Source organism: Eublepharis macularius, chromosome 6 (genome assembly GCF_028583425.1).
Source record: "Eublepharis macularius isolate TG4126 chromosome 6, MPM_Emac_v1.0, whole genome shotgun sequence".
Classification (NCBI taxonomy): domain Eukaryota; kingdom Metazoa; phylum Chordata; class Lepidosauria; order Squamata; family Eublepharidae; genus Eublepharis; species Eublepharis macularius.
The window spans coordinates 8,249,561-8,264,641 of record NC_072795.1 but is presented as its reverse complement, the minus strand read 5'-3'; the positions used below and the strand labels follow the sequence as shown (position 1 = coordinate 8,264,641).

The 15,081-nt window shown below is 49.0% G+C and overlaps 1 protein-coding gene across 1 annotated transcript in view; it reads right to left on the bottom strand.

The window, feature by feature from the left end:
* DVL3 (dishevelled segment polarity protein 3) overlaps positions 1-15,081 on the bottom strand; it is a 77,507-nt gene continuing 62,426 nt past the window's right edge. Inside the window, 7 exon segments of the mRNA XM_054982567.1 lie at positions 1-4,304; positions 5,176-5,388; positions 6,228-6,395; positions 7,754-7,885; positions 10,062-10,211; positions 11,398-11,465; positions 12,731-12,807. Of these exon segments, the coding sequence (XP_054838542.1) occupies positions 3,886-4,304; positions 5,176-5,388; positions 6,228-6,395; positions 7,754-7,885; positions 10,062-10,211; positions 11,398-11,465; positions 12,731-12,807 (1,227 nt within the window). The 3' untranslated portion in view covers positions 1-3,885.

Sequence of the window (15,081 nt, the reverse complement as noted above, 5' to 3'; positions counted from 1 at the left end):
TAAAACTATTTTATAAATAAAAACGAGTAAGGTGATTTCAATTTATATAAAACCCAAAGGAGGGACAGGGGATAATGTATGACAAGAGAAGATAGCACCAAAGTAGGGGACAGAAGAGAAAACAGAAACCAGTATGACTAGAGGGAAGTGACCAGCCAGAGGAGGGGAAAGACGGCACCAGAAGGACAGAGGGGGGGGACTGGCAACAGGGCACTGGAACTGAGAGTCTGAAAGGAAGGCTCGAGGGAAGCAGGAAAGGGGCAGACTAACTGGCAGACGTCAAGGTCTAAAAGTTCAGACCACAAAGAGCAGACGCAAAGATGAACTGGCAACCAGAAGCCAGGAGGAGCAAGCTGGTGCTAGACTGGTCCGAGGAGAGAAGGTACACTTCATTCTTGAAAACAACAACAACAACAAAACCCTCAAAATACAAAAAGAATCCAAAGCGGTGAGTTGATGTGCGTAGAGGTCAGCTGCAGCACGGCTGAGACTGCATGTCCCAGGACAGAAGGGCCAAGTCTGGTTGAGTTGTGCGTACCGTCTAACAGTGGCTACAGAGGCTTTAAAAGCAACCAGCAGCAGGAGCTGCCAACCCCTCACCGTCGTGAGGGAGAAGGGTTAAAAGCTTGGACTCTTCAGTTCTTCCAGGATCTTGCTATTGCTGGTGAAGGAGCTCCCCGCAAGGGAGCTACAGCCCAGGACTCTGGGCGGCTCAGGTCACAAAAGACTTACGGCGACCCCCTCACAGGAGTTTTCAAGACAAGAGATGAGCTGAGCTGGTTTGCCATGGCCGGCCTCTGCACAGCAACTCTGGTTGTCCGTGGCAGTCTCCCATCAAAGTACTAAGCGGGGCTGACCCTGCTTAGCTTCCAAGCTCTGACGGAATCAGGCAGCCAAGGAAAGCTCTGCACCTGAATTTCTACATGACATATTTTGTACACTGTAGTTACACATGGCAAAAACTACACATGCATTCATGACACACAACCAACTATGCACACCCGATTCAAGCGCAAATTGCAGGCGCTCCTCACCCTCTTCTCCAGATTTAAGAAATGTTGCGTTCAGTTTATGTGCGAAAAGAGTACACAAGTGACTCGAGGCAGCTTGCTGAAAAATCAGGGAGGGGGAAGAAAGGTCTATAAAGAACTCGGGATGGAATGGGCAGCTGCAGAAAGGAGAGGCAGGTGTGGGAAGGGCAGACGGCTCAGGCCTATTACGGGCAGCCCTTTCGTTCCCTAGGAGTTTAGAAAGCACAGCCACCTCTGCCAACGGTGAGGGTTAGGGAGGCTGCAGCCCTGTGCACACGTACCTGGGGTACACCCCACTGAATACAGTGAGACTAATTTCTAATAGGACGTCCAGAGGATTGTGCTGCCAGATTGTCAGGCGTCTGGATCGATCGCTGTACTCCATGACAGATGCCACAGCAACCACTATGTGCCACGACTGCAGCCATGCAGATTTCCAGAGTCCTTGCCTACATCCCGACACTATGAGAAGCCAACCGTGTCCCAAAAGAAACCAGTTTTACTAACAAAGACGCGACGGGCTAGGGCTGTAGGTGCTGCTGCTCCTCCTCCAATGCACAAAGGAAAGGTGGCGAGATGAGGCCGATCCAAGCGGTGGCTGGAGAAATCCAGGCAGGAGGAGAGAGGACGGCTCTTGGCCGCACACGCCCTGCACACCTTCTTAGCCCCACTGGAGAAGAGTACGGGAAACAGCACCACGGCTTAGCATTTAAAGAAAGCGTATTGCTACAGCGAACACCTTTCCTAAAAACGCGGCACTGCTTTATACTATTGGTCTATCAAGGTCAGTATTGTCTACTCTGACCGGCAGCTGCTCTCTAGGGTCTCAAGTGGAGGTCTTTCGACACCGCCTACAACCTGTTCCTTTTAGCTGAAGATGCTGCTGGGAATTGGACCTGGGACCTTCTGCGTGTTAAGCAGGTGCTTTGTCACTGAGCCACGGCCTCGACCTCTTCCACACTCACGGAAAGGGAAGGACGTGGGATCACAAAGGCATGCTTTGAAGTACAACAGCAGCTCACTGTCCTGACAGCTCTTTGGAGTTCCCAACAAAGCGGCAGCAAGGAAGTTTGGTACCAGGGCAAACAAAGGACGTTCTCTAGGTGTGGGGAAAGCAGAGCTGGGGGAGGTGGGAGCCAGGCAAAGCACAGGGCCACCCAGACTACACAAGAAGAAAAGATTAGTTCTACCTTTTATACATTAGGCAAATCAAGTCAACGTGCCAGATGTCCCTTCTTTTACTTAACGGACTCTGTTTCTGCTAACTGTCGTGTAGGGCACTAAAAGGCATGGCACACCTTAAGCAGCAGTTCGTCTGGCTCCTATGACTTCAGGAGGCACAGCCAGCACACCTCCAAGCTCATCCTCACACCTCCGAAGGCCTAGGAACCCCCTTAGAACGGACACTGGGCTTTATTTACAGAGCTCTGGACACAACAGGGTCCTCAACCTGTCAGAAGAAGGAATAGTCCCAGTGATCCCCCCCCCCCGAATATTTCCTAGTTAGCTAATTTTGTTAGAAAGTCCCCCACCAGTTAAGAAAACAGAAAGGAAGGGAAAAGAAAAAAAGGACAGTTTTTTTTTAAAGGGGGAAGGAAGGGCAGGAGGAAAAAGCGCAAGTGCCCATAATCCACTCCGTTTAAACAAACAGCAAAGTAGGCTGGGGCGGAGGAGCAACGCAAGCAATGCATCTCTGACCCAGAGACAGACGTTTATACACCAAGAAAAGATGGGTCTGGGGTGGTACAAAGGGCTTAACTAGATCCCTGAAGCACAGCAAGAGGACGATTAACTACGAATGCTGTTGGGGCGGGGGGAGTGCTGGTTCAGAGAGGGGGTTGTGTTGGATTTCCTCTGTAGCAATGCAGTCTAAGAGGAAGCCTTTTCCCAGAGGAGAGGACAGCATCTGTACCTTTGGTATGTTCAGGAGCAGGGTTGCCATGGCCAGAAACATAGTGGCCACATCCCCGCTACCGACACAGGAGTTGGCAAAGTCACTTTTGGCTCCAGTCAAGACAGGGGAGAGTAAAGAGGGCAGGGCAGGCAGAAGCCTCCTCCGGCAATTTCCTATACCTCCCTAGAGAGGCTCCCACTGAGAACGCAAGGAGCAGTCGTACCCCTCCCTGGCCGAGGAAAGGGCTCGCCTTCACATTCGTCCCAGCCTCATGCCAATGGCCACCAAGTTGCTACATTTATCAAACTGAAGACAGACACAGCTGGCTCTCAGCCCCACACCCCTCCTGGGGTTACGGATAAAGCAGGGCATCCTCCACCTGTAGGGAAAGAAACCATCTTCGGCCCCCACGCGGGCCCAAGTGCCTGCCCACGGGGCTCTGCATCTTCCTCCGTCGGGAGGGGGGAGTCAAACCACTGCCAGTGGGTGCTGCAGCTCTCCCCACCGTGGGCGGCCAGCTCAAAGGAAGTCAAACACCCCGTAATTCTTGGCTGCTCGACAGAAAAGAACACAAAAAGGGGCGAGAAGAAAGAGGGCACGTGTTTAGGGTTGGGAGAAGTGAGCTGGTGGGGGAGTCACAGGCAAGCAGAGCAGGATAGGATTCAGGCAGGTGCAGATTAATGAGTTAGAGAAAAAGTTAGGAGGGTGGGGGACACGTGGCGCAAGCACGGGGACTCGCCTCTGCACTCATATCCGGGGGGGGAAGGCGGGAGAGGCTGCTGGGTCCAATCACAGGCAGGGATTAGAATCAAAATGTTTAGTTCAGTTTATTTCTTTTTCCCTTTTCATAATTATCAAGATAAAAAAAGTCCCCAGACAGGATGCGGCCAGGCTGTTCCTAGGAGATAAACCGACGGGCAGCAGAGGACAGACGGGGGGGTGGGGGGGAGGGGCAGTATTTCACATTACATCCACAAAAAACTCACTGGGGTTGCCCATGGCCATTCGGAATGACTGTCTACTGGCTGTCAGTTCGGGGGGCACCGAGGCCAGGTCTCGGCCAGGAGGGGCCCCGGGGGGTCCCATAGCAGAAGGCGGCGGAGGCATCAGGAGCATGGGGGGGCTGTAGAGAGGCGGGAGGCCGGGCGGCCCGTAAGACTGCTGGCTGTGGTGGCTGCGGATGCTGTGCGCCAGCGAATGGTGGCTGCGTTGGCTGGCTGGCACCGAACGCTCGCTGGCAGCCCGCTCTCGCCGCATGCTGCTGCGGCTAGTGTGGTCCGACTCGCTGCCACTGCCCCCTGACTTGGACTCGCCAGCTTTGGGCTCTCGCTCCTTCCTTCTCTCACTACCGCTGCGGTTTGAGCCGCTGCTCCGGCTTCCTGTGGGGAGGAGGAAACGAAAATTAGAGAACATTCCGGGCCGCACCCTGAAATAAAGGGGGCGCGGGGAACGGCGACAAGCCCACTAGGAGAGGTATGGAGGCTCTCATAGGAAGCCAGGCCTCCTTTGCTGGGTCGGGCCAGACGTCCATCTAGGTCGGCATTTAAGTTTCCAACAGCAGACAGCCAAGAGGCCTCTGGAACATCGCAAGCAAGGCACAGAGGCCACAGCCCCTCCCCTGTATCCCCATGCAAAAGGCACAGTGCGTCAGACCATGGAGGTTCAATTTCTCTAAACGGTCTAACAGTAATCAATAGGCTTAGTACTTTGTGAAGGCATGCAGCTTCTTCAGTTCCAATCACGAGCCGAAAGAATGTCCGTCCCCAGTTGGACTAGGCTGTAGCAACTCCCTGTAACTTCTATTCCCCCACTATGCTCAGTGGCAGCGTTATCTCCAAACACCAGCAATCGCAGAGGACTCCTGCCTCCTCACAGGCATCCGGTCGGTCACTGCTGCACTCTAAATACTAAACAGACTTTGGTCCGATCCAGCAAAAGCAAGGAGGCGCAGGGATGAGGGGGTGCAGAGCATTCTGCTGCTGGGGAAGGGTTGCCCCCTTCCCTCTTCCAAAATCTCCCTGCTTCTGTGACAAGGGCGCACTCAGAATCTTGACCCTGGCTCTTTATCGAAAGGTCAAAAGTCCCCCTCCAAGAGAGACCTGCCCTATTGTTTTATGCACAAAAGTGGGGCTGCTCCTTGACAGACACCCAACTCCTTGAAGGCAGGCCTCTTGCCAGCCAACTCTTAATTCTTAAAATGTCGGACCAAGTTTGTACCCGTTTGTATCCTATCCACTGCACGTTTTTTACCTTCACTATGCTGGCTGCCCGCACTTCCCCCTCCGTAACTGTAGCCGGGATCAGGAAATCCTGGGTGGGGGTTGTACGGATGAGGCGGCGGATACTGGTACGGGAAGGCCATGGGCCATGGGGCAGCTCCCGGGTGGGGCAACGGAGCCAACGTGTCCTGGTCAGAAGCGCCACTGGATCCATCGTGGTCGTGCAAAGACAGGTTGGCCATATCTAAAAGGGGATGGAAAACAGGAAGAAATTAAACCATGACCAGAGGAAGTTACGCAGGTAAATAAGGCTGCCTTAATGCATACACATGAACACACGAAGCTGCCCCATGCTGAATCAGTACCATCAAGTTCATCAAGGTCAAGAATGTCTACTCAGACTGGTAGCAGCTCTCCAGGGTCTCAGGCAGAGGCCTTTCCCATCACCTACAATCCTGTTCCTTTTAACTGGAGAGGCCGAGGATTGAACCTGGGACTTCTGTATGCCAAGATGATGCTCTGCCACTGAGGCACAGCCCCTGCTCACTGACCCTCCTTTCTGCAACTGTGTTTTGTTGAACTGCTGTTTTTAAATCATGTATTTTAAAAGCTCGTTTTAGTGCGGGGTTTTATGGTTCGCTACCTCGGGGACCCTTAAGGGGGGTCAGAAGGTGGCGTAACAATATCTTTAACAAAATAATAAATATACAGTTTTGATCACTTGCTTATCATGAGGATAATTATAACACACTTTGTAAGTGGGCATTAAGTTGTCCTGAAGGGCGGTATATAAATCAGATGTTGTTGTTACTGTTATTAAATTGAAAGCATGTGTAGGTGAGTGGGAAAGAGGGCATAAAGCTTGCCCCATCATAAGAGTAACTTTTTGGCAGTGTTTCTCTACACAGAGGACAGATGAACTTTGCCTGACTGCCAGAAGTGCAGGCTAAAGGGAAGTGATGCCCTTCTGTTTCTATCCCTGCAGGAAACTGCCTGATGCAAATCTACAAGGGCCAACTTCTATGAACCCTTCGTGTGCCTCCCGTCCCCCTCCCCCTTCAGGAATCAAAACAGGGGTCGTACTGCCACAGAGGTCACCAAAGATGTAGTAGCACTGCTCCGAGAAAGTGATCTTGTTGACTGTGTGCCGGATATAACCGGCCTTCAGCAGGTTGCTGGCGTATTTGCGGGACTCTCGCCGGTCCGTGAAGCCTTCCACGTGATGATAAAGCCAATCAACTACATCCGAACCTGTTAAGAGATGGCAGCAACAGAGAACGGTTAAGACAGCAACAAGGGAAAGAAAAGAGAGGAGCAGTTGTGAAAAGAGAAGACAGGTAAACCCAGGGAAAGCGAGGCCTTGGCTTAGACCAAGTCATATTCAGGCAATACCATTCACACAGTGAGCCAAGAGGACCCCAGGTCTGCATCCTGATCCCACCCATATTTACTTGGAAGCCAGTCCCTGCTCAATGGGACATACAGGTAATAAAAGTACAAGGTTTGCAGGCCACGAAAACTAAAATTTTGCATTCTCTTATCTGTTGTGGAAATCATGGGATGGGACTAAATATATGCAGCTTGCACAGGTCTTTCTGGTCTTTGGGGGTGTTTTCGATTTTTTGGGCAGATTTTTTATCTGAGAGCTCTTGGGTACCAAAAGGAGAAGCACATGAGCCACACAACTGATATATTTATAAGGATGTATGATGGGGGTTGAAGGGAGATATGTTTGTAAACCAAGAAGGAGAAACAATGTACACAAGGAGGACCCCACGCATTTCAATAACATCCTGGGAATTTCTGTTACTGAATGTTGTCACACAGTGGCTCAGAGCATGAACTATGAGCCAGAAACGTCCTGGTTCGAATTTCATCTCAGTCACGAATTCACTTTAGGAAAGCCACTATTCTCTCTGCCTCACACACTGCTTCCCAACTTCCTTCCCATTGGGCTTAATATTATTCTTAATAATACAGCCCAGTTTACAGGGTTCAAGTACTAAGATAATGCATGTGAACTGCTTCGAATATTTAAAATGCACCTGAAAATTCTTACTTATTTAGACACTTGTGTATAGCCTCCCTTAAAACTGATAGTTAAAAATAATTTAAAAGCCCTGCACATTTACATGTTAACACATGCTAACTTAAAAATGCTGAGGGCTATCAACGATATCATTCCCTTCCACAACTGGAAAAGTTAAAATTTTAAAAAACAACAACAAAAAGGATTTAGGAATCCACAAAGGATTACACAAGATAGCCATCTGCAAAGATAAACAGATTAGTACTCTGTTCTTTAGGTAAGTTTTGATACCAGCAGTACATTAAAGACCAGCAAGATTTCCAGCATATAAGCTTTTAAAAGCTCTCAAAAGCTTATACTCTGGAAACCTTCCTGGTCTTTAACGTGCTACTGCAGACCAACACAGCTACTCACCAGAAGCTGTTCTTTATGTCCACTTTGCAGATATTTACCTTCATATTAAGCAAAGGTAACACAATTCTTCAAGATGGGCTAAATTGTATCTACTTGGCGATACCCTGGGCAAAGAACCTTGCCGAACACTTCACCCGTTCACCCTATGGCAAGCCCTGTATCTTACCAATGAAAGCATTGGGGATAGTGATCTTCAGCCACATGCGGTCGCGTACCTCCAGGCCGGATTCTGGCGAGGCCATGGCTTTGACGATGGTGGCCATGTCGCTGTGGATGGATAGGTGAAAGTCATCGAGGCCTGCGGGTTGGGTGGAGGGAAGGGAGGCAGAGATGAGAGGGGACGAAAGGCAGAGGAGCACATGGAGGTGCCACAGACGTAGGGTCCGGGAACAGTACTTCACAGGGGCACCTAAGCAATCCTGACCCAACTGACCAAGATCTAAATAGACTAACTATCTAACTATCCCTCTTAGAGCTAAGATCCCGGTAGCAACTATTCATAGGTGACTAAAAGATAGTGGTTGGCAAGAGTGTTGCTTGCCTTAGTCTTGCGAATAGTCAACTGCAGCCTAGCCAAAGCCTTCACTACCACCCTCCCCTCCGATTTATCTTTATGTCCTGCTCTCCTCTGAGACAGTTTATGTGGGACTTTTAGTCCCACATCCAAGCGTTGATCCAATACTCACCCGGCTTAACTTCAATGCTACAGCATCAGAAGCACCCAGACTTTTCTCCAGGGTGAATTCACAGCCTCTGGCCAAATGCTGGCCAAAGCCCGAGAAGGTAGCTGTCCCAAACATTACTGTTTTTCTGCTCAATTCACATGATTTCTGACAGGCGGGCCCTCTTCTCCTCACTCCCGAAATGCCTTCCGGAAGTTCTTCTGCATCCAACTAGAAATCTACCAACTTTCTCTACTGTCTGCAGAGCTGGAAGTCACCATTACAAACGACATCAACTGCCTGAGCTACCGGATGAAAAGCTCTGGGGCTTTTTCATCACCCTCAATCAGCAACCTCTGTTCACGAGGCATTCCGGGCATACCCTGAATTCATTACCTTTACTAGAGTATTGTCTTTCTACCTTCCATGTAGAAAGATCGCCACCCTGCCCCTTGCCTTTCTGACCCTTTGTCCAAGGAAGCCAAGTCAAAACTCTACCCAGTTTCCTCTCTGGGAACGACACCAACGCCCCAGAAAGTCTCATTATCCCAAGAGAAAGCAACCAGTACTGGCTGGAAGTCCGTCTTACGCATCTAGTCATTTGTCTGTAGTTTATTTGCAGTATTTATGTCCCCCTGAAGAGTCCAAGGGAGCTCATGCAATAATGCTTAAGGGGGTCCCATCCAGTCCTGACTTGAACGTTCCAGGCTAGCCCAATCTCATCAGATCTCTGAAGCTCAGCTACGGTTAATAATAGGACGGGAGACCACTGAGGGTCACACTGCAGTGGCAGACTGTGGCAAACCACCTCTGTTATCTCTTGCCTTGAAAACCCTACGGGGCCCGCCGTAATTCAGCAGCGACTTGGCTGCACTTTACGCACGCATCCCTAAGGAGAACATAAATTTTGAAAAATCCTACAAACAGCAACTTACCGCACAGTGCCCTCTGAAAAAAACCCACCATACATATTCTAATTTGCAAGCCACCTTCACGAAAACTTGTTCTAGTATTGGATATCTGGATCAGCCTGAATCTATGCTTTACTTATGGCCCGGGTGCATTCCCTCTCCCGTCTAGCCAGACCTTGTCAGAGAGCCATGAAGTCCCTACAGACATTTTTGTTAGCCAAGGAGCTCTAAAGCCAGACTTTGCCTGGAAGACACTCGATGTGAGCTGGGGGATATGAAAAACCTACAGCATCTTTTAGCCTTAAACGGACCCTTCCTCCTTGCTGCTTTACACAATAAGTGATTAAAATGCGGAATTGGCTGCTAGAGGATGTGGTGATGGCCTCAGGCATGGACAGTTTTAAAAGATTAGACATATTCATGGAGGATGGGTCTACCAGTGGAGACTAGCCATGGTGACTAAAGGGAACTTCTGTATCCAGAGGCAGTAAACCTCTGAACGCCTGAGCAGAACAGCAGCATCAGGGAAAGGTCTCGCCTGCACGCCCTGTCGTTGGCCCTCCAGTCTAACTGGATGGCCAGCGTGACAGGAGGGACGCTGGGCTAGATGGACCATTGGTCTGATCCAGCAGAGCTCTTCTTAAGCTGCCCCATCCCTTGTTCTAGCTTCACACTCAAAACGTTTGGCTCCTTAAGCGTTCAAACGCCTCGCAAAAAGATGGAAGACGCCGCCCTGCCTGAGCAGCTGACAAGCTATCTGGGGTGGAGAATCGCCCTTGCGGAGGGTCAGGCTCTTCTTCCATCCCTTGAGCTGGGGTGGGGGGTTTTGCCCCTGTGCATGTGTTGCTCCCGTCAGGCACAGCTGAGCAGGGGTGGGGGACACACAGGCACGAGGACTTACGTTCGGTTTCGGGGATGGAGCTGGTGATGGAGGAGCTGGTGGAAGTGATTGTGCTGATGGATGGGCTCATACCGTACGCTGGGTAGGTGCCGGTCATCGCCGCCGTGTGGGACACCCAGGCCGCGGGGTCGATGGGCCGGATGGGCTCGCCTGCAAGGAACACAGGGCAGGTGAAGACGGGCCCCCCTCTCTCAAGAGCCAATTCCCCTCACCAAGCCTCTGGGCAGCCCCGCCTTCCCCCAGCAGTAGCCGGGACTCACCCGGATCGGAGCATGGAGAGTCTGGCCCAGCCCAGATCCTCTGGGGAGCAACTGGGGGAGAAAGAAGAGAGGGAGGATCAGCCAGAGGGGCAGAGAGGGAGAGGCTACCCCTGTGCAGGAGGGGCAGGGAGGGAAGACATGACTTCCATGCAGGGGTTTGGCCCGCTTGTCCAAGGGGTGGGGAAAGGGGATTGATTGAGGGCAAGGTAGCAGAGAGCTTGGGAGGTGAGGGAGAAGAAAGAAACAGGAGCGCGTGTGGTCAGAGGAAAAAAGGATTCAGAGCCCCATCTCTTTTTCAGACAGTCAGAGTCAGTTTACAAATTAAGAACAAGGGGGGGGACTCTTTTCCAGGACTAGACCGTTTTATGCTGCGATGACTATACCACTGCGTATCCTATGTAGCAGGGTGGATCCTACCCTGATTCGACCACTCCACCAAGCAAAGTTTATTCATTTATTAAAATATTTATACCCCGCCTTTCATTTTGGCTCAAGTCTGAAGTCCTCCTCCAGCCTAAGGATTCTTCCTCCAACTTAAGCGGCTCTTCGGTTGGACAAAGAGCTGTTCAAGTGCAGGGTGGCTACTCAGAGGATGGCCAGATCCACCCCATTATCTATTTGCTGCCAGTATTATCCTGCTCTCGTTGCTTTGTTTTTAACTTACGTAGTACCTTGTTCTGCCTTGTCTAATATTTATATTTGGTTTCGGATTTCTGTAATCCGAGTCCCGTTATGCTGCCAATTAGATGGCGTAACCTATTGATTGCATCACCTTGTACTGCAATCCGCCTTGAGTCTCAGCAAGAAAGACGGCCAATAGATAAATCAATAAACATTCCTCCATGAAGCAAGCTAGTATCTCAGGGAAGGGAATCTAACTAGGCGTCTTCTTCTCAACATGCGAGTTTTCAATACACAGGGAGGTTTCTCTCTCTTTCTTGAACGGAAGCTTCCCACCCCCAACTCCAGCTGGAAGAAATACAAACCATCTGGTTCTTAAGGGTAACTAAAGTGGCCCCCCACAAGCCAGCTATCAAAGATACAAAGAAAGCAATGCAATTGCAGAGCACACTTACTCCGAGGTAGTGAGAAGCATCCCCTGGGACTGGGATCCCAACACTTGGCAACTGTCAAGGTGATGGGCCTGCAGTAGGAACACAAGGGCAGTTATACCACTGAGTCTCGTTAAGCCTGTTTCACAGAGAGGTCAGCCACGTGGGCATTTCCAGTCTCCAATGAGCAGAGAGAAGAAACACCACCAACACTCCTACCCACAGAAACTTTATTTGGGGGAGGGCATAGGGCTCCCCTTAGATTTGAGTTCTGGGGCACACCAGTTGTTTCTCTAGATTTTTCCTGCTTTGGACACCTCCAGAACGGATGTGCAAATACTACTGGAAAGGAACAGACCGTCAGTGGGGTGTAGTGGTCAAGACTGTCAGACTAGGATCTGGGACATTCCAGTTCGAATCCCCACTCAGCCATGGACACTTGCTGGGGGTCTTTCGGCCAGGCGCTCACTCTCCGCTTAATGTACCTCACAGGGTTGTCGTGAGGTTAAAAAAATGGAGAAGGAAGAAGGCGCTTTGGGTCCCCACTGGGGAGAAAGACAGGGTATAAATGAAGCAAATAAATTGAGGAGAAGGAGGAGGAGGAAGTTAAGATCTTGTGGGATTTCAAAATCCAAACAGGTAAGAAGTTAGATCATTATACTCCAGATATTACTGTGGTTGAAAGTAAAAAGGTCAAACTGATTGATGCAGCAATCCCAGGTGACCGTCAAATTGAAGAAAAAGATTGAAAAGATAACAAAATATCAAGATCGAAGATTTGAAGTTCAGCGTCTCTGGGAGAAATGTACAGTGGCTGTGGTAGTAATAGGCGTTCTAGGTGCATTTCCAAAGGACTGTCTAAACATCTCGGCGATATGCCACATACTAAGGCAATACCTCAGTGACTCCTAGATTCTTAGATAAAATCCAAATTGGTGAAGATCCAAAAAATTCCAGCCCAAAGATCTGGTGGACTGTGACCACATCACATCGTCACCGTCTTTGCCTTTCTGCCTTATCAGATTCCTGAGTTAACAGAACCCAAAGAGTCGTGGCTCAAAAAAGATCACTGGCAATGTCAGTTTTACCCTTTTGTTCACAGACTGAATTTGCAATCCTGGGCTTGCTTTCGTGCAAAATTCAGCTGTCCTCTGAACACTCCATCCTGGGCCTGCTCTGCACATTCGGCATTGCCGATACAGAGACGCAAGGGGGTACTATTTAGAAACAGGGCACTTGCTTCCATTATAAGTGACCACTGTGTCACTTGCAGGCTTTGCCTTCACTATAAGAAGGGGTGTGTTGGGGAACTCTGTTCCAGAGACAGGTGTCTTGGGAGAAAAGAAGGGCCACTTACCCTGGCTTGTGCACGATCTCCCTCAGAACACGCACAGCGTCATCGTTGCTCATGTTCTCAAAGTTTATATCATTCACCTGCAAACATGGTAAAATGTGTGAGACCCACAGATGTAAGTAGGCTGGTCGAAGTCAGCCCGATTTAATTCTTCTCTTTCACAGGGCAGGTTCCAAACTCCTGAGGGCTCATTCATACTCTCCAAATGCCATGGTAATCATCTCAGTCATCGTGAAACAACTACCATCCAATTTACACAAACGCGGCAGTCCAAGGTGTTTTAGCCATTTTAGCAGGTGTTCCTCTATGGGAACTGTGAACTCTGTCCATCAAGACACCCATCCTGCTCACTTTTATGCAAGCTTCCATTAAAAGTCTGCCTTAATATGACATATTTTTTATTATTATTACAATGACATATTTATTATTTGTATTTTATTGCAGACTGGTATTGTGCTTAATTTGGCTGTAAATGTTATTTATACTTGCATTGTATATAGGACATTTTTGCTTAATTTGGCTGGAAGCTACAAAGCACAAGGTCACAGAAGATTTCTTTGCTTAATCTGGCTGGAAGTTACAATGCACAAGATCATAGTTTGAAGAAGATTTCAAAACAGAATATTACCCAGCATTCCGTCACACTGTTGAACTTTTGTGCCTATCTGCTGTGTTGTTTTGTGCATCGATGGGAATGTTATTGCTGTAATTTTTGTGCAGACTGTGTACTTTTGAGCATTAATGTCAATATTCTTGTACATTGTTTTTTGTGCACTGCTGTCATTGTCCTCGTACAACACTCTGCTTCCATGCATATGTGAAGCAATTAATTATTGTTTTATAAACTTTTATTAAAAAGCTCAGCACAGCTTTCTCTCTTCTTCATTCGGAGGTTTCTCCTTTTTGTTACTATGGCATACTGACACACTTTCACCAACTGATGTTGCATTATTGGCCTTAATGGATGATCTTAGGCTACAATGGGGTAAAGGCAATCTATTACTGCTGCCACTGCTGGACCTATTGGCAGTATACGATATGGTTGCCCATGACATTCCAGTGGACTGACTACTGGCAACGCTTGGGATAAAAAGGTTTTGCTTGTTTCTTGCTGGCAGGAGACAAAGAGTTTTCCTAGGAAAGGCAATATTAGCGGATGTGTGGAGTAACCCCAAGGGTCCATTACATCCCTAACGGTCTTTACATTAAACTTTTGGCCAAGATCATTAGGACCTGCAGAATGTATGTGGATAACATCTCATCTGGAGACAGCTGTGAAGGTCCTGGGCCAGTGCCTTGAAGCTCTGGTGAAGCCGGGCGGGGGGGAAGGGTGTTAAACAAACTGAATTTTAATCCAGACCAGGCAGAGGGATGCTGGCTGGCAAGGCAGAATGTTTGGCAGGTGCTGATCTGCCGGACAAAACTTGACTAAGCTTGGGGGTGCTGCTTAACCTGGTATTTTGGAAGGGTAAAAGGTCAACACCTGTTGCTAGGACTGCCTTCTTCCAATTATATCTTGCTCATAAAGCAGCCCGCTTTCAAGTCTTTGTCCCACAGATCCACGCCACCGTAACTTTCAGACTGGACTACTGTAATGTGCTATGTGTAAGGGGCTGCCTCTGAATAAGTCTTTGGAGTTTCCACTGGTACAAAAAGCTGCAGCCATATTCCTGTCTGGAGTCAACCTTTTGCCATGCACAACTCCAGGGTTACATCAGGTGTACTAGTTATCTATTTTGCTTCTGGGCCCAATATAAAATGCCAGTTATTACCGTTAAAAACTTCACAGCCTGGAGCCCTCATACTTCTCAAACTGCATCTCCTGATTTCCTTCCACATGCTAATTATATTCCTCAGGCAGCCTCCTTCTTGTGGTGCTCTGGTAGGACTGCCTCTAGGGCAGCAGCCAAGTCATTTATTTCTTTGTGGTAGGTCTAGTCCGCCGGAACGGCCTACTAGAGTTGGTGCAGAGGACACATTCACTTGCTGCCTTTAGGATGGCATTTAAAACAGTTGTGTTTATAGGACATTTAGTGGAGGGTCCACCAGTTTGGCCAATTTGGCTGTACGTTTTAAATCTGTGCAGACTTTTTAAAAATGTAGGCATTGTTTTTATTTTGGTAACGGAGCCTTCTGTTTCTGTGTATTGTCGAAGGCTTTCACGGCCGGAGAACGATGGTTGTTGTGGGTTTTCCGGGCTGTATTGCCGTGGTCTTGGCATTGTAGTTCCTGACGTTTCGCCAGCAGCTGTGGCTGGCATCTTCAGAGGTGTAGCACCAAAAGACAGAGATCTCTCAGTGTCACAGTGTGGAAAAGATGTTGGCAGGTCATTTATATCTACTCAGGTCATTAAA